This window comes from Larus michahellis, chromosome 7 (assembly GCF_964199755.1).
Source record: "Larus michahellis chromosome 7, bLarMic1.1, whole genome shotgun sequence".
Lineage (NCBI taxonomy): Eukaryota > Metazoa > Chordata > Aves > Charadriiformes > Laridae > Larus > Larus michahellis.
Window position 1 is genome coordinate 36,731,992 of NC_133902.1, and position 26,837 is coordinate 36,758,828.

General features: G+C 38.1%; 1 protein-coding gene across 1 annotated transcript in view; it reads right to left on the reverse strand.

The window, feature by feature from the left end:
- Positions 1-1,238: 1,238 nt before the first annotated feature.
- The window catches only part of LOC141745969 (uncharacterized), a 34,050-nt gene continuing 8,451 nt past the window's right edge, over positions 1,239-26,837 (reverse strand). The window contains exons 10-36 of the mRNA XM_074593517.1: positions 26,313-26,366; positions 24,981-25,049; positions 24,225-24,293; positions 22,240-22,308; positions 20,066-20,134; positions 19,587-19,655; positions 19,427-19,495; positions 18,187-18,255; positions 16,907-16,978; positions 16,245-16,313; positions 15,073-15,144; positions 14,120-14,188; positions 13,636-13,704; positions 11,641-11,709; positions 10,290-10,358; positions 9,525-9,593; positions 9,130-9,198; positions 8,353-8,421; positions 7,427-7,507; positions 6,585-6,620; positions 5,412-5,448; positions 4,729-5,286; positions 3,827-4,068; positions 3,127-3,217; positions 2,953-3,042; positions 1,688-1,876; positions 1,239-1,246 (exon numbers count right to left, since the gene is read on the reverse strand). Of these exons, the coding sequence (XP_074449618.1) occupies positions 1,239-1,246; positions 1,688-1,876; positions 2,953-3,042; positions 3,127-3,217; positions 3,827-4,068; positions 4,729-5,286; positions 5,412-5,448; positions 6,585-6,620; positions 7,427-7,507; positions 8,353-8,421; positions 9,130-9,198; positions 9,525-9,593; positions 10,290-10,358; positions 11,641-11,709; positions 13,636-13,704; positions 14,120-14,188; positions 15,073-15,144; positions 16,245-16,313; positions 16,907-16,978; positions 18,187-18,255; positions 19,427-19,495; positions 19,587-19,655; positions 20,066-20,134; positions 22,240-22,308; positions 24,225-24,293; positions 24,981-25,049; positions 26,313-26,366 (2,565 nt within the window). The remainder of the gene's footprint in view (positions 1,247-1,687; positions 1,877-2,952; positions 3,043-3,126; positions 3,218-3,826; positions 4,069-4,728; positions 5,287-5,411; positions 5,449-6,584; positions 6,621-7,426; positions 7,508-8,352; positions 8,422-9,129; positions 9,199-9,524; positions 9,594-10,289; positions 10,359-11,640; positions 11,710-13,635; positions 13,705-14,119; positions 14,189-15,072; positions 15,145-16,244; positions 16,314-16,906; positions 16,979-18,186; positions 18,256-19,426; positions 19,496-19,586; positions 19,656-20,065; positions 20,135-22,239; positions 22,309-24,224; positions 24,294-24,980; positions 25,050-26,312; positions 26,367-26,837) is intronic.

Below are 26,837 nucleotides of genomic sequence, written 5' to 3' on the forward strand. Positions count from 1 at the left end.
AGAGGTGGTGGAGGCCCCATCCCTGGGGACATTCAAGGCCAGGCTTGATGAGGCTCTGAGCAACCTGATCTAGTTAAAGGTGTCCCTGCTTACTGCAGGGGGGTTGGACTAGATGGCCTTTAAAGGTCCCTTCCAACCCAATGCATGCTATGATTCTATGACTCTTTCCCTGGAGCTGGTCCCCAAATCACTGAGGAGACTGTTGCGACCTACCCGGCAGTCGATAGGAACGTGATGGAGTAAAAAAAGGCCGCTGGCGTTGCCCATCCCTCGGCCTGTCCCTCATCCTGCCCTGGCTGCTACCGGGGTGGGGGCCCTTTGGGTAGGAAGGGCAGCAGGTGTTTGGCTTGAGGCTGAATTAAATATTTTTTTTGTTGCTATGCTGAACTTACCATTTGTTCAGGAAAAAAACAAACAACCAACCCACCCACCAAACCCACAAACCCAACCAAAAATGATCATCGGGTTTCATAATGCAGGAGTGCCTGATCTGAGATGTTTGGTTTTGTTTAAGGGCTGTGCCAGAAATCCAGTTACACCATCAGGAGCACATTACACAGTAATTGTAATTTAGCTGTGAGGTAAGTTTTTAGTCCTATAAAGGTACCATTATCCATTCTCTGTCCTGTCAGTAAAACCATAAATGTTTTATTAGAAACAAGCTTTTAAGTATATAAGTAATAGGAAATACATCATATACAGGCAGATATAAATGTAAAAAACAGTATGGCAGTGATGGGCAATAAACTCTATGCTTTTGATGTTTTCAACAAAAGTTTAAAAAGATTTTTAAGGAAGAGGAAAATACTAAAATGCATTTAAAAATTAGACTTGGCTTTCAGGAGATAAATGCACGTCAAGGACCACTTTGGACATGAACTAACCTAATTTACTGATGCCAGCTATTGGTATAGTTACTCATACAAATCTGTGGATATGTTTTAACTGCATTTGTCATGTATTTTGCCATCTAATGGAAACTGAGGAAAGTTTACAGACAATGGACTAAATGTAACTGTCATTGGGAAAGGTGAGTAGCTGAGCCACCTCCCTGTCTTGTGACCCAGAGGGCACGGAGGCCACAGGTTGATGCATTTGCTGTGTTTATCTGTACTGAATAAGTACTCCGCATGTAATTTGGAAATTTATATTTTATGCTTGAAATATTAAAATAGGATTTGTGGGAACACTTTCGCTTAAAAAAAGGGAGGTCTTCATTGCAAAATCCATGGCAAATATCAGATTTCTGTAACAGAGAGAAAAGAAATTACATCATTTTAATGAACAAAGATTGTTTTCCAAGGCCATATATGTAATTGAAAATGAGGTATAGTTAGTGGTTGTACAATGGTAGTATTTAAAGATCTAGGCAAAGGAAGGGCAATTATTGTGGCAAATGCTATACTGGTCTTACTATACCTTAGTAAAAAGGAAATTTTATACTCTTGATACTGCTGAAAAATTCCTATTTTGTTACATAAGAAACATTATACAATATATGCAAAAAGAATTAAAGTGAGCTTGCATAAGTAGACATTTTTTGAATTAGTGACCATATGACTTCATAATGTTAACATTCTTTAAATTAGTTAGTTTGGTTTTACATCCCATGCTGGATACTTGATAACAAACCCAAACAATCAATAGCTTCAACTTGCTTGTTATTAACGTAGGGATATATTCCTACCTCCAGAAAAAAATACACAAGCCTCTCTACATTCCTCTTCACTGTCAAAGCGGTTTGCATTTCCATCGCAGCCACCATACCAAAACTGAGCACAAGCATTGGCTTGTTTATCATAATACCATTTTATGATATAAACACGGCATGGCCCTTGATCCAGCCTTAACTTGCACCGGAGGTCCAGGATACTTTCTAAAATAAAGAAACAAAGGAGTAGAAACAATTCAGTTTGTAAAAGTCAATTGTATTGCATAGATTTTAACTTTTAAACTCTGATTTATTTTATTGTTTTTCCTTTGGGAACATTATACAGCACCTTAAGATTCACTTTTACTTCTGAAGATGTTAGCATTGAAGGCAAGTTAAAAATGCATCTCTGTAGGTCAAATAAACTGTTCCTTTACTGGCATGGTTCTAGTAACTCCAGAAATAATAGTATTATGGCTCCACAAACAATATGAATTATCAGCAACCAGTCTTGTGAGCAATCCAGAATTGTAAGCCAAAGAGCTGTAAGCTAGTTGCATCTGCTATTTTTGAACCACAAGTACGACCATCATCCTTGTGCGGTACCTTGCTTCAGTACATTTGTTCTCTTTGTGGTGTGGGGGAAGGGGCATTGGAATAGTGAGAAGAATAGGAATCTTTAGTCTTTCTTTTGTAAGATGCTTTTGCTACTTGTCTAATACAATGGTAGTAATTATGTATGACTGCCCCTTCTAGGTTGACAAATTACCTGCTCACTGGCCCACTGTCAACTAGGACTATGTTCTCTTTTTGATGCCATCATGAGCTCTGTCTCAGGTTATAGCTGATCTTGCCTCTGCTGTAAGTGGAGCAGTGGGATTTGGAATTTGGGAAGACAAGAACTGATGAACAGGCTGGACAAGAACTGCAACTAGATCTGTTACAAAATCCTGAAATGGATTCTTTTCCACAGCACGGGCTCATGAAATCTTCAGAGTGGAACAAAATTGCGCCAGGGGAGGTTTAGACTGGATATTAGGAAAAATTTTGACACTGAAAGGGTTATTAAGCATTGGAACAGGCTGCCCAGGGAAGTGGTTGAGGCACTATCCCTGGAGGTATTTAAAAGACGGGTAGACACAGTGCTTAGAGATATGGTTTAGTGATGGTTTTTGTCAGAGTTGGGTTGATGGTTGGACTCAATGATCTGAAAGGTCCCTTCCAACCTAGGCAATTCTATGATTCTAAGTTAGTATCAGGATAAGAGGGAACAAAGTGGAAAACTAGTTATGGTCTATAACCTGGTCTTGGTGTGAGCCTTGCAGTTGAAAGAGATGATGTCTTCATTTTATCCGAGGATGATGGTTTAGATGGCAATAATGGTACCACAGCTGCAGGTGAAAAGAAACAGAATGAGACATTGATTTTTGATCAGCCAAAAATGAAGATGGAGAAATGAATGATGATAAAAATACCTCTAGTGTGTACTGTTAGCAAGGATGACTGTTCTTCCTCTTCTTGTTCCTCTTCATAGGCTTCATATACTACCACAGGAGGTACTTTGGTCTGAAATAAGCATTTGATTTTCTTTGCTTTTCAGATATTGTGAAGTGTCTCAAAATGAACAAGCCCTTCATCACTTAGAGGTTTTCTAATGTTTTTCCTTACCATTTACCCTGACTTCAGCATTAAGAATGAGGATTTTAACCTCACTTGGTTGGTTTACCAGGAAGGTTGTCAATTATAAACCTGTGTTGTTTTTTTTTTAATTGACCTTTAGAAAATTTTATTTATAAATTTTAAAAGACAGACTACAATTGAGTTTAGTTACTATTCTTAGACATAATTATTACAGTGTAATTGCATTTTAATAATGTTATGTTTCACACTTGCGCAAATATTAGTGTATTAAACACAGGACTAATAATCTTTGTAACAGTTCAGGAATAAATTAGATAACTGCCTGCATGCCATTAGATAACTGCCTGCATACAAATTCAGAACTCTTACTCGGAACAACCATCTCCAAGCATACCAAGTTAAAGAGCTATTAGAATCCCTGTTCTGTAGAAAAGTGTGGGGAAAGTTACATATTACATCAGGCAATAGAGAAGGATATATATATATATATATATATAAAACTTCTGCTCATTAAAGCCTGCTGAATTTTCATACCGGAGTTAATGGCTGGAGAAGATCACCTAGACTCAGAGGACTTTCTGCTGTAGATACTCCAGGTGTCTGTGCTGAAAGTGATTGTCTATTAACATTGTTGTTCTGAAGTATGTAATGTAAAGAACTTGAAGATCCTGAATGGAAAGACGGTCCACTTATGCTTGCACCATTTCCATTACGGTTATATATTAAGGTACCATGTTCATCTTCACAAAATTGGTTGACTAATTTGGACTCCAGAGCTGTTTAAAGAAAAGTAAAAAACTCATCATACTGAGAAATTCAATGCATTAGATACATAAATAATACACATGTAATCCAGTACTCCTTTGGATTATTTATATGCGTCTAAGAAGATTATTCCAGGCTCTCTGGACTATGGTTTTTATTTGTCACAAATTTGCCAGCCTTTAAGTCCTCTACATGGTACAAAATACAATGAACTTGCCTAAAGGTGTTCATCTATCTTAGCAACAACTACTAGTTGGTAGTGGGAAAATAACTGCTTACATTGCTTATGTGAATAACCCAAGGAAAATGCGTTATTTCCCAATGGAAGTAGAATTTACCCCAGCGGGTTTGATTCTGGTTTCCAGTCCAGCAGATTTACAGTGCATGAGCACTTACTCAGCTTAGAAAGCTAGTTTAAGCAGCTGTTTTCCTGCACTGTAGGTGGCATTCCCCGTTGGCGTGATGAATTATTGCCCTATAACGTTACTCCTTAAAAGAAGGGAATCTGTTATCTCTAGGTTCCTGTTACTTTGCACCTTGTCACTAATCCTGATCAGCATCAAAACACAACATATCCCCAAAGATATGTTACACACAAAGCTTTCCCCCCTACCCGGCCCCGTTCTGAGAAGCATCAGATATAACGCAGAATAAAACTGCAATGAACGCACCTGGAAGGGTATTAAAGTCATCAATAAGATACATGTGTTCTCTGTCTGGATCTGAAGCAATCAGATTTAGTTCACGCACAAACTCGACTTGTGTTGGATCTGAAGTATTTACAATTCCTATTGCATACATTTCGATGTTTGCAGCATGAGCCTCTCGAACGACAATATCTAGTTTTACAGCTTCTCTCTTGTCTGTTTGGCCATCTGTTAGCACAATAGCTACTTTTCGCACTCCTGTTCGAGCACCAAAAAATCCTTCCTGGGTTGCTTTACGGATGGCAGTTCCCGTGTAAGTGCCTTCTCCCATGTATTGCATTTTTCTAATTGCTTGCTTAACATCCTGTTGAGTGGTATACTTGTTGAGACCAAATTCTAGCTGAACTTCTAAACTGTATAATACAAGGCCAATTCTGGTAGCATTTCTGCCTACGGTTACTCTGTCTACTAAAGCAGTTACAAAGTCTTTGATAATCTCAAAATTTTCTGGTCCCACGCTCTCAGAGCTGTCAATCACAAATACAAGCTCCATAGGAATTTCCTTACATTTAACACCGCAACCTGCAAAGGAAAAATAAAAGAATAGGTCATGATGACTTGATTTGGTATCCTTGTGGAAAAGAGAAGAATGTAAATGTAATGAAGAAAAAATAGAATTTGAAATGAAAGTTTTCCTGAGTACTTACCACATATCTCTTTAATTAATTTAATTATATCTTCTCTCTGGATGTGAAAAAGTTAAATATAAAAATGTTTTACAATTTGCCTCTTTCAAATGAGGTACAATATTGACACTACCAAAGATCTTGTTTATAATGACTATCTGTGTCCTACAGGGACTTAATGAAAAAATCTTAGTGTTTAACTTTCAAACCTGACCTGCCAAGCTTGGAATGAGTTCCACATTTTACAATGAACTATTTTATGAGACATATAATTAACTTGACAACACAGTAACACTTCTATCTAAAACAATTAACTACTGTTATTGTAAAGAATGTTTTGTGATGATTTGGTTCTCATTAAAATTTAAAGTCAGAACCCATTCATATTTTAGCATTTCAATAATACGGATATCCATTTTAAATGTATTGGGAGTGGAGAAATAGACCCAGCCTCAGGAAGCGTATTGCTTGTAGTGAGCTGGCCTGTGACAGAGAGCGCCAGTGCAGAATGGAATTGGGATTTGTGAACCCTTGTGTACCTGGCCCACTGTATTACCCAGCTTTCAGCAGCAAAAAAAATAAATGCTGCTGCCTTCAGAGGTGTCTGTTCAGAGAAGTGATCGCTTCTGTGACATGCAAACAGAGTGTTTCTCATTACTACAGCAATCATTTGTTGTATTTTTTGAAGTGCATGACAGGACTCATTTGGCATTAAGTCAGTCTTTCAAACACGACCTTTTGCTACTGCTGCTCAGCTTCCACCATAAACCTCAGTAGTATTTATATACTCACTAACATGCTTTACTGAAGTTGGGTCTAGCGCAGTTCAGGCTTAGCAGAAATAAAATTAAATTTATAGCATGATAGGCCATGACAAGTTTTGGTCTTTAGACTCTTAAATACTCTTAAAAAAATTTCCTGCAGCAGGTACACACCTGTGTCATCTAACGCTGACTGTAAAAGAACACGCAGGAGAAAAATACCTAAAATCACCAGGATCTTTAAATTCCATATCAGCATAAAGTAGATGAGAAAAAGTCAGAAACCTTTGTGTGGTTTCTTTCTATATTATTGCTGAGATAACTTCTAGTCAAAAAGCTTTTTCCAAAATAATTACCACAGGATACATTTCATCTGATAGTATCTTTGTTTGTATCCTGCTGTAATGGGATTTAAATAATGGAGTTTGCTTACTGTTAGGCCTTGCTCTCCCTTTGGTCCAGTTTTGCCCTGTAACAGCAATTGTTAATTAAGCTACTGCAATTAGTTAGTAACATTGTAATTCAGAATATGACTTCATCAATACCATTATTAGAATAATATGTGGCCAACAAGAAGTTTGGCTAGAAAAAGTAGTGTTCTTGTGATATTACCTTGTGCAGGCAGTATCTACGGTCTCCTAAGGTGGTGAGGCTTTTGTGGGAATTGGATGACCTCAAGTCTCCCACTGAATCACTGATTAGAAAGGGAGAACCTGTGCAGAGCTTTCCTGTCTACCATGTTGTGTCTGGTTCCTTTCTCATGAGGCTGTATACCTGCCTGACATCCTGGGATGATCAGAATTCTGCTTCATCATATGTGAGTCTAATAGGGCCAGTGTTAGGGCAAGAACGGCGATGGTGTTCATGTATCCCTACTTAATAGTATGCAAATGTCAGAATAGAAGGGCACCACATTTTGCTTTCCAGCTTTTGGGGACCTGCCCATCAGCAGAAGTTACCATCTTGCCTCCCTTCATCAGTTCATCAGCTTTGAGGGAAAGTCTGAGCTACAGTTACTTGGTAGCCATAGAATAGAATTGCATACTTTTGTCTTAAAACATCGCAATTGTCTTTCACTGCCTTAAGAAAGAAACCACTTCTGTGGCAAGTGGCATATTGAGCATGGAAATGTCTTCTTTATGCTTTTAGAGGTTTTCACAGTTTGTTTCTTAAGTATTTCAGATTATATGCAGTTAAACAGGAAGAAGAACACACGATCCAGCTTTATTTTTAAGCAGTTTAAGAAAACAGATGATAAGAAACAGAGTTACTCACAGGTTCTCCAGATAAACCAGGGTCACCCACATCACCTTTTTCTCCTTTTTTCCCCTTTTCACCTGTACCTCCTCGATCTCCCTTTAAAACCATGTTGGTGAGCAGATAGAAAGTATAAGTCAGTTTTTATTACACTTTTCACATTTCTCTCTAGCTACCTTTGTTGAGTTTACCTTCAGCTTCTGACATGAGTTAGAAATCTTTGTTAGAGATCATTTAAATCAATTGGTATTTGCAAATTTTGCGAATAACTTGTAGTATTGGCTAAGCGTTTTTATGGGAAAAAATAGCTGAAGCAGTTTGAACAATGAACCATCTCAAACAAGTACACACCGACAGAGTGGTTGCACGGGATATTGCATGATGGAAATTATTATCTGTGTCTGAGAAAAATAAGGTAACAGTAGGGAAATTGAGAAGAAAGGCAAGGATATAGTTGTAATGAATAATGGGAATATCACTCTCAGATCTTTTGGCCCAGAAAAGTTGTTTGGAATAGCAATCAGAGGACTAGTGCCTCCTGGTTTGATTTTTAGTAGGCTATGGGGCTTTGTACAGCCTTTCCGAGCCAATGTGATCACATCCAAAAACTGATTCCAACCCACATTTCTCTTTTTCTTAACATTTGATGTAGTCCCTGAATTTTGCATAGCGGGTGGGTAAATGAAAGGCACTGATATTAAATGTAATATCTGTATTTCTTCTAATTGCAGTAGAAGATAAGCCTCATATGATATTAAAATAAGCAACACTGAAAGAGATGCTGCTATAAAATATTTAAACAATGACATGAGTGACTGGGGTTTTCCCAAATCCCCATTCCCTTTTCACAGAATTCACATGGCTTCAATGAGAGCTGACTGTAATGAGCATTTCCAGTATGTTGGCTTTGGTCTAGGAAATTATCTCTGATTTAGATACCATACCTTCTGTCCCAAAAGCCCTTCTCCAGGGGGACCTCGTGGTCCTGGCATTCCTTGAATTCCTTGTTCCCCCTAATAATAATCCAGGTAGTGATATTAACCCTTTGTAATCATTGATCATGCGTTCATTTTAAATGTTCAAAGAGAAAGTGTTTCAAACTGTATTTTAACAAGTGTCTTGAGGCACCTGAGACAATGTAGTAGCTAGCTTGTGTTTCCCAAATATTTCACCAATATGTCTACTCTGAAGTTATGTAATGTTGAAAACCTGCATGATCATTATTGGTTCTAATTCTACTGTTCCCTCTTTCCATCCCATTTTATTCCTTCTCATTCTCCCTTTCTTATTTCTGTCTTTGGAGTCTCTCTCATCTGATCTATGCTTTGGGTAAAAGTGCATATTACAGAGAAAAAATAATATTACACATAGATTCAGGATGGACACTGTTTCTTTCCCATAGGTGGTAGTTCATGTAACTACTTCAGACTGTCTCTGCAGGCATAAGAGTTGTGGAAGAGGGAAAGTTTTTAATTTTGTACGGCTATCTTTCACTGATAAAAGATGCCCCTGCTTCCCTCTCCCTCAATACACACCCCCTTGGGCTTGTTGTTTACAGCAGTAGAGTCAGAACATACTTTGTCGGGGCTCATGTTATCCTTCTCATTTTCTAGCCTGAGGCTCTCCTCATATAGGGAACAATGTGAAATCTCCTTAACACTGTGGTGATCAGATTGACCACTCAACACAGCTTAAATATTAAAGACACTGAGTCTTTTTACCTTAATTCCTTGAATACCTTCACCAGGAGGTCCCAGAGAGCCAGGTGGCCCTGGGCGTCCTATGGTTCCCTAGAGAGAAACCCTGCATAAGTTAAATACAAGATTCATAATAAAAATACACAATAAATTGTTATACCACCATCTGATTTCTTGACCATCCTCTACCAAATCGATGTCTTTTTATAAATAGTGAGAATAAGATTGCTGTAGCTGACAAACACTCTTTTTATCCTTTACTGGGTTATTAAAATCAAGTTTATACTTCAAAGGAGTCACTCAGGGGGTAAAGCTCATTGAAGCATTGAACATGAATCACCTTGCTGATAGATATACACTGCATTGAGGGATGGATTGGAAAATAGACAATGGGAGACATAATTGTTTAAATGGCTTACTTTTGGTCCTGGCAGGCCTTCTCCTGGGGGACCTGGTAGACCAATTGGTCCTCGACTACCTGGATCACCCTGAAAGTCGATACTTTAAAAAATAAGTAGTGAATACCAAAGTTTAATTTATCTTTAGAATTCCCAGCATCTGTTGTACTCAAATGGGACAAGGAGAGGAGAATTATTGAACAGCATAGTACAAGCCTAAACAATGCTAACCCATGATTACTGCAGGCAGTCCAAGAATGTTATTTGGGGTAAACACTGACTAGTAGTCTAAACATAGTCAAGACATGTACAGTCAATTATGCAATAGTCACACAGGAATAACAATTACCATATCATAAAATGAACTCCAGGTTCCCCAAAACAGCAACAACAAAAAGTTTTTGCTTGCTGCCTGTCAATTGAATCAGACTCTATGCTCATATTGGCACTGTTCTAGCCTTTTTCCTATCAGTGCCTTCAGACAGCTAGGCATTTGAGATGAGTAGAAAAAAGATGTATGTCCTTTTAAGAGAGATTAAGCATATTTAAATAGCTGTAGTCAATCCTTGAATTGCCTGTATAGATCCAGTAATCCTGTAATCAGCATCAGCATGAGTTCTGAAGTGAAACTTGAAGATCTTCTATGGGATCTACCTTTTATATACTGACAAGTAAGTTAAAGCTGGATTTAAAAGGTATTTTGACTGTGACCTATGGGTAGGAATTATATCTGCATGAAGAAGAGTACACACATGCATTTGCTTTTCTAGATGTTAAGGTCTGTACCTTAGGTCCTGGTAATCCAACTCCATCTGGGCCTTGTTCACCAGGAATCCCAGGAAGGCCTGGCAAGCCCTGAAATTGTATGCACAGACAGAATATTAATTTAATTTACAGCTATATTGAATATACACTTTTGTTAACATTAATATGGTAGTATCTTGAATATATTGTCTCTTAGTGGGATCACTGTGGTCTACAATTAGTTAAATTCTACTCTGATAAGCCAGAAGTGGTGTCACTGGCATTTGCATGTATGTTGCACGTCATGCAGGAGGCTGTCATGTGTTTGAAGACAGAGGAGTCTGATCTGGAGAGGCAAGTACAGAAGCAACTCTGCATTGCATTGCACAAAAATATCAAAGTATTATAAATTCAATTCCAATTTCCGTTTTGACATTCATTAATTTTTATTCCTCCATGTGGCAATTGCATGCACTTTTACTGTTTTCTTTAGCACAGATAACTGCTAGTATATCACCAAACTCCCTACCTCTAGCCAGCAATCTTCCTGTGACTTCCTTAGTGCAAAAGCATGTAACTGCCAGGGCTGGTGGAGCACACCGTTGAGCAGACTAGATATGTGAGGCCAGTGCTGCATACAGGTGCAAGGAAAGGAGAGGAAGGAGCCTTTTCTCTTGGTTTCATAGAATCATAGAATCATAGAGTGGTTTGGGTTGGAAGGGACTAAGGTCATCTAGTTCCAAACCTCCTGCCGTGGGCAGGGACATCTCCCACTAGACCAGGTTGTTCAAAGCCCCACCCAGCCTGGTCTTGAACACCTCCAGGGATGGGTCATATCTACCAGTAAAGACCTCTGTAAAGGACTGTAGATCAAACAATTCTTTGCCGCACCTTCAACAAACTGATGAACAAAACTGAGGATGATTTGATCTTCTGGCTCTTTGGACAGTAGTTGCTTTTTAGGTGGTTCTGGATGATAGTGTTGCCCTGAGTTCTCACCCGTGTATGTAGACACAGCTGCTTAGCTGGGCTGTATTCTCTTGTTTGGGAATAAATTTTGTATGGTTGGACAGAAGACAGTATCCTACATCAAGATATTGCGGGAACTGATTGAAACATCAGTGATATCATAGAAAAGAAAGAGCCCCACTTGGGATATGTTACATTGTGTAATCAGGAGGAGTGGAGGAGACGGAAGGTCTTGGACTATTTCAGAGGGAGATTTCTTTTTCCTTCTATGCTGAAATGCATTTCCACAGTTGAGGAGCCTTTTTAGGCTCTTAGACCAGCAAATCTTTCCTAGTATGTCAGCCATGCAGGCTAATCACTTTGATGTAGTACTTATTTGTTCCCAATTCACATTAAAAAAAAAAAAAATTGTCTATAAACTTACAGGTGGGCCAGGATAACCATCTCCTTTTGGCCCAAAGGGCCCAGGGGGTCCTGGAAGACCTCGTTCACCCTGAAGAAGAAAGGAAAAACAGCTGAGGTTAATGCCAATACAATTGCTAGCAGAAAATTTTCCATGAAAGTGAAACTTCTTTGGCAAATATACTGTAAGTTGATTTTATCTGTCTGTCTGTCTATCTGCTAAGGTATTTTACTATGTGAATGATTATTGTAGGTTATTAATCCTGGACTAAAACTGGGATACTTAATAGTGCTGAGGATTTACAGAACCTTTCACTTCTAAGTGACTAATCTGAATCCTTTTCAAGAGTTGTCTGTTGTCATTTGTGGCCTACATATAAGAAGGAACGACTTCAGTTGCATTCCCCATATTTTTATCATGATTACTATTATTCCAGCTTTGGGGAACGGGCCCAAACTGACAGAGAGCCAGAAGTGTAGCATGGGAACGGAATTACTCAGTAGCTACTTTACGTAATTCTTAAAATTGAAGATAGATAAACTGCTGCAGAGCATTGGGAAAACTATATCTGCTGCACATGCTGTATCTTTGTATGGTGAGACAAAGGATTTAGGGCAGGGGACAACAGTGGTTTGTGTGGCCAATTTAAAAATGTTGTTTTCTATCAGAAAGTTCCTGTCTGGTTTTATTGTTGCAGAACTGTATTTTCCTATAATGACGTGGAACCTCATTAAAGCTCCTTTCATGCGTCCAGGTGGCTGGAGTATCTCAGGAACAGATTTACAGGGGAAACTAAGAGGACTTTAACCCTCCCAGCCATAGTGAATGGTGCACTGAGTTGCTCAGAGTTACAGCTGGATGGATGATCAAGATTGTGTTTGTCCCTGTAGCTACCCAAAATATGGGCATGCATAACAGTGGCAAGCAAAGGCCCATGCAAAAATAATTTTAAAAAATGAGACTGTAAAAGGTTTTACCCTGCACAGCTTAGTGCAGGTGTGTGTCTGAGAGCTAAGCAACAGCAAAACTACTAATACTGACAAAGACAGCAAAAAGTGAAGAATGTAGTCACAGAAACATGTAGTGTCGCCCAAATGAAAGAGCTTCAGGGGCTCAAAGCTGAGGGAGAGAGACTTGCAACTGTGAGCAAAGGACCTGCTTCCTGTTGGTTGATTCCTGTTGGATTCCCAGAAACAGGGCAACCCGCAGTTCTCTGAATTAACTGGACTGTACCAGAAAAGTACGTGATTCCATCATCATCATCTCCTCCTGATGAAAATGAATTCAAGGATCTTGAAAACCACCAACTGATCAAAAAGGGATAGAGATTGTTACATGTTTCTCATCCTTCTGTAACTGTATTCAGTTCAGTGAAAGAACAAGGGATAAGGCCTATCATCAAAAGTACTGTCAAATTCACTAAGTAAATCCAGTTGATTTTGAGAAACATAGGTTTATATGTCCCAAGTTTCTTGGAATGAAGAGCAGTTTACGAAAGTCGAATCTAGGTAACACTGAGGCAATACTAGCGAAGTGCTAGATTAGAGTCCTTAGAAATTAGCTACCTGTTCATGTTCTTCCACTACTTACGGCATCTCTTCTTACATTGCCAGTTTGGCCCTGGTCCTGAGATCTTTTTGGAATCTGTGGGTTACCCTGTGTCAAAGTTAGCAATGAAGCAAAGGAGCCTGGCTGAGAAAAAATAACTGTGCTTGACAGGTAAGCTGCTGTAAGCACATAAATCAGGTGCTCTCTCTGTATTGACCCCTCATCAGTTAAACCCAGTTATTTTTCTGGTTCTCTGCCACCTGAAAGCTTATGGTTCGTGGAGTCTGGAAGATTGACCGTCCATGGTTTTCTGGCTCTGCAAATCCTTATACTCTGCCAGTGTGGTACGACATACATGTTAAGAACTGTGGAACACTTGGCAATCCTAGGCGGTTTGCTGTTGCTTCACTGAAATCCTGCCTTATTTTACAGTTCTATCAGAAATTAGTTTACCAATTTGGGAGCTACCTTTGCCCCAGGAAGCCCAAAACCTGGTTCTCCAATTGGTCCAGCAAGACCAGGTAACCCAATGTCACCCTGCAATGAAGAAAATATATACTCTAGTTACGTATTTTATTAAATACCAATTACAGACTGTGGTTTTGGATTTCTGTTATAGAAATTTATATATATCAAATGTAATGGCTAATTTTATTTATTGCTATTGCAATCATTAAACACCAAAAGTAGAAGAAAGAAAAATATTTTGATATCGAAGGTTATCCAAAACAAAGAAATGACCATAGGTAGGCCACACCTCAAGCTGGCATACAGTTAATACCAGGGCATAATGATAACTAAACTGGATACAATTGATATTTCTGTTCATAGGAAAGAAGAAGTTTTAGTTTACCTCATAAGGCTGAAGTTATTTACATAAATAATAGCATGGCCGCCTTCACAGTTTTCACTCTGTGTTTATAAGCACTAGGAGCTGGAGTGTGGATGTTACCTTTGGTCCAGGCACAGCTCTTCCAGGCGGGCCTGGCATTCCAGGACGGCCTGGCACACCAGGCTCTCCCTGCAGTGAAGGAAGGAGAGCAAAAATGATGGATTTTTCTGAAAGTGAGCATGAACATCTCATAGAGAAAACATTTATGCAATAATTTATAATATTCCATTGAAATTCTATTAGAATTTCTAATATTCTGTTCTATATGGAGTGAAATCTATCCGAAGAACTGATAACAAGCATAGTTCTGATTTCTCGATGGAAATGAGGTTCTTGTCTGTCACTGAACAAATATATGTTATTAGAAATCCCTTTCTTGGTGTATTTGAGACTTGGTCCAGCACATCCAGCACTCAAGGCTTCCTGCACAGCAGTGTAGGTATACTGAAAACACTTCCTCTGTCAGAGTAAGTAGATTTTTTTTTTAAATAGTCCTTTCAGTGTACTTTTTAACCCCTTTTTGTTTTCCTCTTATGTGTAAATACACACTCTTGTGTCTATAAATAGCAAAAGACTTAATAAGAAACTGGAGGAGATACCTGGAGTCACCCTTCTCTCACTTTCAATGAGTACTGAGTATTTGAATAGAAACTCTATATCCATAAAAGAATATAATCCGTGAGTCAGTGTAAGGGAAAATAAGGTCCTGTCACACATGTATATGCCATACTCCGTACTATCTTCCCAAGTATTTCGGCATAAAAATACCAATATTAGTCCAAACTGACAGGGAAGCAATATGATAAATGCAACTTAATAAAAACAATTTTAAAAAATGCTTCTAGATGTTTGTAAGGATCATGGTCTGTCTTGCTAAGAGAAGCCTTAGCTGAACTTTTTTTTAAATTATTTTTTAAGAAGCAAGTTCATTCTGGGACATTTTTTTCTGAGCTTTAGAACAAAGCACAGCTTTGGGGGGCTATTTTACACACATAATGTGGTAATAAACGTACTTTAGCTCCAGCAGGTCCAGGCACTCCTGTTGGTCCTGTTAATCCACGTATTCCTCTCTGACCTTGATCTCCCTACGAAAATTGAGCGCATACTTTAAAAAAGTAAGAACCAAAAGGAATCTTAAAGACTGCGTCCTTGCAGCTGAAAAATCAAGTTAAGTAATTATGTGAAAAAGATACTAAGAGAGATAATCAAAACAGGAAAAGACAATTCGCTCAAAAGTATTTTTTTTTTATTCAAAGCAAATAGGGCCAATCAGTTGACATGATGCCCTCTCTGATTGATCAGCATATATTTCTGGACAGAAAAAGCTAAGGATAGTGTAAAGTTTGTAAAGGCATAACTGCTATTTAAGCATATTATTAGACTGTAATAATTATAAAGAAATGAAACAGCTATGAGTCCAGAATAATTCTGAAAAAGTTCCAATACAGTAATTAATTTTATTGCTGCATCATGTTATCTGCATGTATTCCCCACCAAAGTAATATGAAAACAGGTGGATGCCTTGATTTTCCTTTCTACACTGTTTTTCAGCCCTTCCAGCTTCTTGCCATTGTGATACTTACTTAATATCTTTATTTTTCTTCTATTTTGACATTTAATCTCCACTTACTTAATATCTTTATTTCTCTTCTATTTTGACATTTAATCTCTCTATGACTTGTCCAATGTCTTGGACAACTACTCCAGCAATTTCCAGTGTCTTTATTTCACAGGATACAGATGCTGATACGAGAAACTGTAATTCTCCATCTGTGAATCAGTATAGAATACCAGTGCAAGACCCAGAACCTAAAAGATCCGACCCAGTTATTTCTAAGAGAAGTAGGATTCCCAGTTAGCTCTTTGTGAACTTCTTGGACCAGATACTACCACAGGCACTGGAAATTGTGAGCCACTGAACTGTTGTGCTCTCATTTAAAAAAAAAAAAATTATGGAAAAGATATTCTGGGTGGTCTTTTATTAACTTCACTATTTAAAAAGTTGTTGATTTAGGCTGAGGCTGGAATAAACTCTGCAGTTAACCACTTCTAGAAGCAATCATTTACCTATTCCTTGAGGTATATTTTTTCATTACTTATAGTAGACCAAAAAAGAGAAAGCTTTGACAAACCTATTCCTAGAACATTCCAATTTTGAATGTCACCTTTAGTAAGAAATTCTCACCTTTTCCCCCTGTATTCCAATCCCTGGAGCACCTTCAGGACCTCTAAGACCAGGTAACCCTGGTTCACCCTGGAATAGAAACATCAAAGCAGCATTTCGGAGTACTGCATAAACATGGTGCAAAATCAACTCTGTATGCACTTGAATAAGCTCATTAATATCACAGACCTTTTAGAGTCAATGGCAAGACTCCCACTGATGTCAGCAGGCCCAAGATCTTCTTCCCATATTACAATTACTATTATAAAACTTTGGGTGGAATGCGTGAAGTGGCATGTTTCCTTAGTCATGGCTGAACACTCTGAGTATATAATTTTTAAATGAATGGGGTTTCTGATTCTAGGAAAATACCATGATTGGGAGGCTACAAAAGGTTGCCTGTAGCCATTTTACTGGTTTTCCTTCTGAGTTGCAGGGCATTTGGTGGATTAAAAAGAGCAAACAACTGTAAACAAGATAAGACAATCTCCTACCTAAAAAAAAAAAAAAGGAAAAAGAAAAGTTTTCCCCAAAAAAGTATGTTTGAAAGAGAATTTTTTTCACTGAAAAATGTGCTATTTTTCTCCTTGTCCATGAACACTCTCTCTTCTATATTTCAGCAAGGTAGAACAGTAGGAAAGCTTGGAGGGAAGCAAGTAGATTGAAGAGAGAGATGAACCAACCTTTTGTCCTGGGGCTCCATCTTCTCCTGGAAGACCAGGCAGACCTGCGAGTCCTGAAGGGCCTGGCTCACCCTGACATCAATAAAAAGTAAGTCCTTCTATTAATTGCAGGCTTGGTACTATTCTTTCTCTGAATCAAGGAAATCTATTTTAAAAAGTTTACTGAACTGTATATATATTTAGAGCAAACATTTATGCATATGAACCCGAATCTTGCAGGTTTTTTATAAAGACAACCCTCATGTATCTGGAACTATCCTACCGTGTGATTGTTTGAACTGTGCATTTTATCTATGCAATTAATATTATTAGCTATTAATGCTCCAACTAATTCTTAAAAAATAATGCCATCATTTCATTAAGTGGCACCATTTGAAGTAAGTATCAGATAGAGCTGACTGTGACATGATGATTGACATCTTGCTGGTGAATATCCGTACAAATCTATTAATGGCAGTGGAATTGTCATCAGCTGAGTTTCAAGAGGCTGGCCTGGTTTTAGATCAAATGGGATTATTTGAGGTCAAATGGGTTCACTCAGCGTTACCATATTTTGTGAAATTAAAAAAAGAAGCGGAATAGTTTCTTGCCTTTTCCAACCCCTGTCTCAAATCCCTAACAAACCAGAGCAAAACCAGGACAGCCCTGTGCCTTTCCACTATCACAAAAGTATCTATTCCCATATTTGATGTTAATCTGGCTGTTAATGACGTAGGGACTGGTTAATATCTTAGTCACTTTAGCACTAAGATAATCTGGTTACAGCTTCCTCTCCTCTAAGCAAGTGTGCTTTCTGTCTAGTGGCACAGCTTGTTTTTCATATGAAGGTGTGAGGATGTAGCTGCTGCTCTGTTCATGTCCTATCTTGTATGAAAAGGGAAGGACCACCTCAAAAAACACTTCTCAGTGCTTTTTTTCACCAGTTCTGGTGGTAGCTCAGCTTACACTGGGGACTGCGAGTTCTGGCAACTGTTTAATATTCTGGATGGTTTTCTGGACAGAGCTATAGGTGAGTTGTATGCCAACACTGACTTGAGTGTGGGGCAGGCATGTGGAAAATTTCAGTCACAATAAATCTTCCTACTTTTGTACAGAACTGGTGTATTTAAAACGTTCCCATTTCTAGAATTTGTTGAAAGTCTGTGTTAAAAATTTTAAAGACTAAGAACCTAAATTTTATTTCTAAAGCTATTTTTGTCTACAGAAAAGATACTCAAGAAACACAAACTTCAAATCCAAATAAATAAATAAGTTAAATAATTCCTCTATTAACAATGTACCTTAGAACCAGGTTCTCCAATACCTCTTTCTCCTGGCACTCCAGTCTCTCCTGGCAAGCCTTGTTCACCCTTAAGTAGAAATTATTTTTTAACAGTGTTATCATGGAAAAATATAAAAGCATATTCTTGGTTGCTTATATTTAAAGAAAGATTAGTGTGATATTGTCTTTAGTATGATGTATTAAACCCTTGGTCACAAAGACTGGGGGTCTGCAGCTTGTTTTGAGCTGTCACCAAAAAGTTGTCTGTGGAAATGATTCATGCTGTAAATCTATAATTACATGTCCCTCTGAATGTTTCCCACCAAAGTAGCTGATATTTCATGAGTCTATCTGACATCCACAGACAATTCACCCTTCTCTTTCTTTTTATCATTGGTAAAGCATATCCCTGCACAATCACTCAAAATGTAAGAGGTGATCTCTGATGCTGCAAAATTCTTTACCTGGCATGGACCCTTGACCCACTTACACCTTTAGTTCATTTATACTATTCTCTAATAGTCTTCAGTCATTCAGAACTTTATCTATCATTTCTTTCAGAAAATCACTTTAAATCTCCATTCTAAACACTTCAAGGGTGGTGTCTTTCATTAACAGTTCTGTGTTTTGAGAATCAGTCAATGCTAAATTATTCTGACAGTTTTCCTTCAACAAAGGTAATCTTCATTTTACCTTAGACGATTCTTAACTGCTAGATACAGTAACTACACTAAGTCAGGTGAGACAACAGGCAGCAGAAGTAACAAGGAAGGCAGCCAATCTGTAAGGTATGTATATATTTTTTCTGGAATGGAAACAGTACAGTGAGATTAAAAGACGATATTGAAATTTTGATGGTGTTCTGTGTTAAGTGCAACTGCTTTCTGGAATTGCTGTACTGCACCTGCACCTGTTATGATGAAACTGCAAGTTCAAGGCAGACAACCCTTCCCATGGAAACCTATCAGACCAAGTGCAGTTCACTGACTGATACATAGTACCTCAAAGGTTCTGTGCTGAGCCAAGCCAAAACCTAAATAGATAGCTATGGCATTGGTTTGTCAAGGCTTTCCAGTGGAGTAGGATCTGCTCTACAGTTTAATAATATTAATTAAGAAAATAATTTCCTGCAGCTGTGTCAATACTTAGATTGGTGTTCAGCACTTCAACAAGCGTAAGAATAGAGACAGACATTTCTTAATCAGGAAACATAACAGTAAAAACAGAACAGTAGCTTTTACTTCAGAAATTTTCCTAACCTTTTGTCCAGGTAGTCCCTGTCCTGGTAGCCCTCTAGTGCCAGGTGGTCCTTTTGGGCCCTCCACTCCCTGAAAAGATCGGTTAAGTAATTATCAGAAATAAAATATTCTCTCTTAGTACACATCTAAGTGTGGGGTGAGGGGGAAGCGAAAACTGCACCTTCTCTCCTTGAATTCCAATTCCAGGTAATCCAATTGGCCCAGGTAAACCAGGAGGACCGAATTCACCCTGGCAAACAACGTACAATTGCTTAGTTGTGTAAAGGTACAGAAACAATCTGGGATGGCTCCCGTGCTAGTCCATGTTGACTTCCCCTCTCCTGAAGTCAGTGAAGCTGGGGATCTGACCTTTTGTTCAGTTGCAAACAACTGCTAGTTTCTTTTTCCCTTTCTAAATCTTAACCTTCCCACAGCATCAGGTGCTTTTTGTAACATTTCCTATTTTAATATGAGGAGATGTTAAAATAGGTTGGGAGAGTTTATTGGGCATAAATCTCTCTACGAAATACTTTATTATCCAGGGCCTATTGTGGGTTCCTTGCCTCATTACATCTTTTGTAGTGAATATCAGCTCTGTGTTCCCTGTATTATGTAGATTTATTGGCACTTTTGTTAGTCCCCTGTGTATTTACTGCTCACCTTTTCACCTTTTATGCTGATGCCTGGAAGTCCACGAGGGCCTTTTGGTCCATCAAAACCACGTTCTCCCTACATGAAAAAATAATATGTTGTTAACTGTAGAAACACGCAGCTGATCTCTCTGAAGTTTGCTCTGTCATCATGAAAACCAAAACAAGAAAAAGCAGAAAGTAGCTCCTGAATCTGTTTTCTGGGATACCAAAGGGGTCATCTTTTCAAATGAGCTTGCTCGCAGTTTGAAATTGCTGATGAAAGAGCTGAACAAGCTTCTTTTTATCTTTCTGCCCTCGATTACTTGAGGTCCTGTTGTGCTTCCCCTCAAATCAATGGCAAAGCTACAACTGATTTAAATGAACGAGACTAACTGAAAGCTGAATTCTGCTTATTTACCTCATGGGTTAATCTTAATTAAGTGTAGCAATGAGGATCTGGCTCTCAGTAAGAATTTTGCCAGAATAAATACCAGGCCAAACTGTACTGTTGTAGAAGTCTGTTTGTAAATGTCATCATCTTTAGAAATGTTTATGTACAAAACAGAGATCTCAGGGAAAATGCAGGTTGCTAATAAGGACACAAATATTGTGCTTTCTTGTACTTCTGTTAAAACATGTAGAGACAGATTGTTAGGTTGTGTAAATTGTCACAGAATCACCCAAGGCAATAAAGTTGTGCCCCAGACAGATCTTTTCTCTCCCTTGTAACCAATTCCATCATTTTAACTTTGACTGAGAAACATCAAGGGGATTTCTGTTTAAAATAGCATACTTCACTCCTGATGCTATAGAACAGTGCCTTCATTTTCCTTTTTACTGAACTGTGAGCTTGCAGTAAAAATGTTCTGAGGAAAGCAACTGCAAAATTTGCTTCAGATTAACAAATCACCTGTTTAAACTGTGTTTAAAACCAGAGAGCTGACATACTTGGCAGCCATTAATAGGATTAGAGATACGAATAGACTCTGTTGATACGTGCTTGGCTCCAGGTCAGACTTGACAGTACAAAGTAGTAAATTTTTTATAGAATCAAGGTTCTGATAACACTGGCAGAATTCCACTTTGATTATTTTATTCTGCCTATCTCAGTTGCTCAATAGTTTTGGTTAGATTATGCATTCTTCTGTACTTGTTCCCACTGTGCATTGTTGCTGTGCTTTACTTAGTAGTTTCCGTGTTTCTTCCCACACGAATTGGTATTTCAGTGGCAATGGAGTGATCTCTAAATGCATTTTCTAAATGCTTTTTTTGTTTGTTTTCATGCATGAGATCTGCTAAGGAAATACAAGCCATCAACAATGAGGTTAGATAATTTATATAATTCATCATAAAATATATACTGGATGTTTGAAGATACTATGTTGCTAGCAGCAGTCAAATTTAAACCTAGCTGACTACAATATTGTGCTAAGCAAAAATCCTAAGATTTTTAGAAAATGAACAGTTGGGGCCTGCATATGCGAAACAATTTTTTATTGTTTTCCCAACCAAAATTGCCTCGGTGCCGGCATAAAAATGAGTGAACCATTTAGTTATTTATTTAGCTCTTGTACAAGCTGTGTCACTTTGTCGCTGTAACCAAAGGTCAAAGTGGGAGTTTGTTTGCAGCGGGCAGCGAAAGGAGCTCGCAGTGGGTCCATACATGTAGGTGCAACTACTGCTGCCATTGCTTCCGTTGGATCTGAAAATTAGTAACAGCAGCTTTCTTTTCCCACAAACTGAATTCAGATTTCTGTTAAAACGCATAAGCTAATGGCTGAGGTATTTAAGAATCTTAGAAGTCCGTCTTTAGTGACAACAAAGATCTCTCTATATAAGGATTTAGAAAAAAGCAACAACAAAAAGCTGCATTTTTCATCTAGGAATCACTTTTATAATAGTTGATTTAAAGTTAGATCCTTGAGGCTGTTTTAAAATTATAATTCTTTCCAGGCTTAGATCTCACAAATCAAGTGTCAGGTGAATTAAATATTGGCTTTACAGGTCCCAAAGGTTAGCTGTACCTAGAAGTCATGTTCGGACCAACTGAATTCTATGAAAACATATCAGGTTAATTGATGCTGAATGTTAATATTAATTTACAAGCCACTTTCTCTGATTCCCCTGTCTGCTATGGACTTGTTTTGGCATGCAATCATTTAATGGTGCTGCTCTGGTCTTAAAACCCTTCGACTGCTGTACCTTTGCTCCTGGAAGCCCATCTCCTGGTGAACCTCTTTCTCCTTGAACACCTTGTGGTCCTTGAGGCCCCTGTTAACATAAGTTTAAAATGGCCTAGAATATGTATTAATCACTCAAATCAACAGCAGCAGGTTCTATGTCATTGTCGGTTTTAAGCATGTCTTTAAATGTTGGTGTAGTTGTAACCTGTTAAAAATAATACAGTAATATGATATTCACAGTGAATAAATGATGAGCATTCTGGCCTGCAGCAATAACAAGGCAGACAGTTTAATTTTCTCATTACTTATGAATCACAGGTTATGTAGCTAAAATTCCTATTCCTTATACTTTTGAAATCTTCACTCCCTAAACTTTAGTTTGGTTTACAAATTTTTACTTATCCTTATTAATGTATCAGTATAATCATGAGAGACAGGGAGAACCAGATTAAAGACCATGCAGAGTTGTACTGAAGAAGATGGAGCTGTAGAGAGATTTGATTGTAATTGGTGAAGAGAATACTAGCATGCCCTTCTCGTTTTGAAAGCAGATCTGATAGGAGCACAAGTAGCAAGTAAGACAACTAAAACCTTTCACTAAATGCAAGTTCAAAACCTGTGCATATTGAGCCAGCTTTACAGTGTTTTCCTGCATCTGTTTTTTTTTTCTCTAATGTATTCCTTGAGATTACACAATCACAGTAGATTTAGCTCTGCACAGCTTAAATATGCTTCTGCTTCTTCTGCATAGAACTTTAGAATTATGCCTAGTTCTTAGCTAAAGATAATTACACTGCATTCAGCCATAAAAAGAAAACTCTTTTGAAGCAAATACACTTTAAAGTAAATTTAAAAACCACCTTTAGTGTATTTTTTTAAAATCAAAATCTTTTGTTATACCAGTACAGCTGTTGTGACTAACAAAGATGCACATCACAGGCACCTTTTCCCCCACAAAGTGGCTTTTTTCTCTCTGCTGTTATTGAAGAGACTCAGGAAGCATTACTGCCCCTCTTTGACTGACTGTCACCGCTGGCCTTATGAGTAATGCTCTTTTCTTTGGGCTCTTCAATGAGAACTCGCTCCTCTCCAGTAGTGTATTTCCAAGCAGGTTTGAGATCAGTCAGTTCAGTTACCAAACCATCTTTCTGGTTTTGATGGGAGCACCTCTTTTGAAATGATTATTACAAATCTTTCCTTGTCAATGGGGAAAAGCTGCTTGTGAAAAAACTGCACAAAATTTCCCTTGTGGTTGCACTAGGGGGTCTTCCATCCAGGTGATGAGAAATGAGTTTGAGTCTGCTGTACTGTAAATAGCTCAGTAAAAAAGTCTGACACTTTGAAAAAAAGCAACCCTAAAATTGGCATACTGATTTTCTGAATCACCACAAAGAGGTTGAGTATGCAGCTACCAGGAGGAGGAAGGGAAGGAAAAGATGGAAGAGAGTTCTGAGCCAAACCTACTATAAATTATGAAATTCAGTTTGTTTTTTTTTTTATTTCCCCCTCTGTTATCTCCAGGAAAGGTAATACTGGTCAAATTGCTACCTGGGACCACTTACGCAATCTGAATGTCTTTATTGAAGTTGTTTGGGTATGACTGTTTCTAATGTTACAGTGGTTGCAATGGAGTCTCTCCCTCAAAGCCGTAATGTTAATATTCTAATGATACTGAAAAGCAGTCAACCTCAGTTACCACATGTGGATTTGAATCTATCAGGGGACAGATTTATTTAAATATTTGTGTGGTTTTGCATAAAGTGTTATTTTTCCATAGCTGTTTTGGAGACTAAGAGAATTAGAAAAGTTAAGGAGTTGGAAACATTTCCAATTTATTGAGGGAAATGAAAGGCAGACAACCTAGCATGTATGAAAGTAAGAACTAGCAGAAGAAAGAAAAGAGATGGTATCATTTAACACACAAATATCCCCTTTAACAGGGAAGCACTGAGAGTTTTTCCTTTCTGTCCTGCTTCCCTCTCACCAAATAAAAAATAGACATACCATAATTCCCGGCTCACCAACTCCGGGTGGGCCAACAGGGCCTGGTCTTCCTGTCAAACCGGTGTCACCCTTCAAACAAAGATGTATTTTGAAAATGCCTGATTTAGGTATTCGTATCTGTGCAGCATATAACAACTCATCAGACATTCTGTGCTAGAAATAATTGATGTAGGAGAATACAGGAATGGCAGAGAAAATTTGAGCATCCTCAGAGTCATACAGCATGCAAGGCACCACAGAGACTGAGCTGGTGCAGTTTCCCAGCGTTAGGGGACAGCCTCAATTCTGCATTTGAGAGAAGGCAGTGTTGAATCTAAATGGTGAATTATTCCCATCATATGCTGAATACATTATGTATCACTTATTGATACTTTTCCAAGAAGTCAGTATTTCTATCATAGTGTTTCTGTTTTCTTTATGCCAGTCATCCAAAGCAACAAGTCTGTTTTTCACAGGATAATTTTTGTTTAAGACTACATATGCATTTTTACTGAGCCATATACTGCTTGGATTGAGTTATGTCATGTCAAGCGTAAAAACTACTGTAAAAAAATTCCTTTAAAGTACATACTTAAAATGTACTTTTTTTTTCCCAAACAGTTTTGATCAACATACAAAATACCTTTCCAGTATCATAAAAACAGCATTTGGGGGCTGGAAGTTTCTCATGTACCAGCAAGTATATTATCTTGGCTGTCTCGATCTTCGTTTTTAGCCTACAGTACACGTACTATAGAAGATGAGAAATGCTTGTACCTTTGGGCCTGGCAGTCCTATTCCAGTCTCTCCAGGCAAGCCAGGTGGCCCAGGGAGACCTCTTTCACCCTTGTCAAAGAATGAAGAAAGAAACAATTCTGCTTATAAATTGGTGTCTAGGGAAATCAGTTTAACTCAGTTTGTAACTTAATTTTTTGTATATCCTGAATTTCAGCCCATTGGAATTGTCTTACAGAGTACTGAATCTGTTTGCCTGTTCAATGCTTCAAAATTCCCTTTATTAAGAATGTCAGTATCTCCTGTACAAAGTGATACCAGATTAAACAAAAGGAAAAATGTTTCGTTTCATGTGGGATATGAGAGTTTTGACACCCGACTGCTCTATGCCTCACTGTTGTCCAGCAGGCACTCTAAATGTGGTGCAAAGGAGATACCAAAAAACTTATTTTCACGTTTTTCTCTACAATAATATCCATTTCAGTAGCTGAAGAACCCATTAGCCTTGGTTGAATTACTCAGTGTAAGGTTTTTCTGAGAAGCAAAGTATAACTGTGGTCTCTCTTAATGAACAGTTCTCATAATTGTCTATAATATGCACTGTTATTTGCATCTTCCATTAAACTACTATGATAAAGATATCAAGTCATCACAGAACCACAGGATGAAATGATCTCCATTGGTATACCTGGAACTTACAATGGGGTAAGTAAGAAGTAAACCCAGCAAATCTTAAGTGTTTAATAAATGTAAATCATAAGTTTTTTCAAACAAACAAACCAAAAATATATTCTGTTTACAGAGGGGACTGGATCTTGCAGTGAAGCACTGGGTGATTTCTGAGGCCCATCTGCAGAGGGCCCATTGCAAGACTGTGTCCCGAATTGCGCTCTTCCTTGTGACTTTCAGATATCTTCAGCTGAGCATCACTAAACAGTGGGACTGCTAATTTTGAGCTATAGAATTCTTCTTGAGAATGTACCTTTTCAACAGGAGAGGTTTTTTTGAGATCTCAAACAGAATTCCTGCTTAGCACTTATGGAAAAAAATAGTTTTAAATTGAAAACTGAAGAAACGCAATGCTACACTGCTGCTAAGTAATATTCCGTGATGCTGCCATATTTTAACTGTGAGAAAAGATTGGAGTGTGATTTGGACCTGAATCCAATATGGACCTGAATCCAATACAAAGAGTAAATGTTCCTTACTTAGGAACTCTGTAGAACACAAAGAATATATGATTTGCTAGCAATGTCACAATAAACTGCATCCCCTACAAGAAGGGCAGGGGTATAAGGATAAAAGCATTATTGTTGTGAGACTGTATTAATACCTTTTAACATTAAGAAAGAGAAGAAATAATGCCGTTCTTGCCTTTGATCCTTGTAGGCCTTCAGGCCCTTGATCTCCAGGTTGTCCTTGTGGACCCTATTAAAACAGGAGTGGTTTTAATGAGATTTTTCAAGCTTTTGGAACAATGGCAGCTTGAAAAACAACCTCTAATTTGCTGTAGTCTGCACGAAAATATGAGTTACAAACATTTTAGAACTGAAGCTTTGCTTTCTGATGTATGTGTAGATTCAGCTATTCAGCTCAGTTGGAGCTGAGTTTGGTAATTGGGGGAGAGAATTTGTCTCTCCCTTTATTTGAATACAATTAAAGATAATCTATAGTCAAGATTTACTGAAATATCTGTGACCGGCTAAGCTTCTTGGCCTTCAGTTCAAGAGTGTTGGGATGAAAAGATACTAAAGTATTCCCATGTACTTCTGTGAGACAATGAAATAGTTAAGACACTGAATGGGAAATGAGTGATTTTGTTTTTTATGGAACTATATTTGCTGTCGTCTTTGAGACTGAATGCATTATAAGGATGATTTATTTGTCTAGACTGCTCCT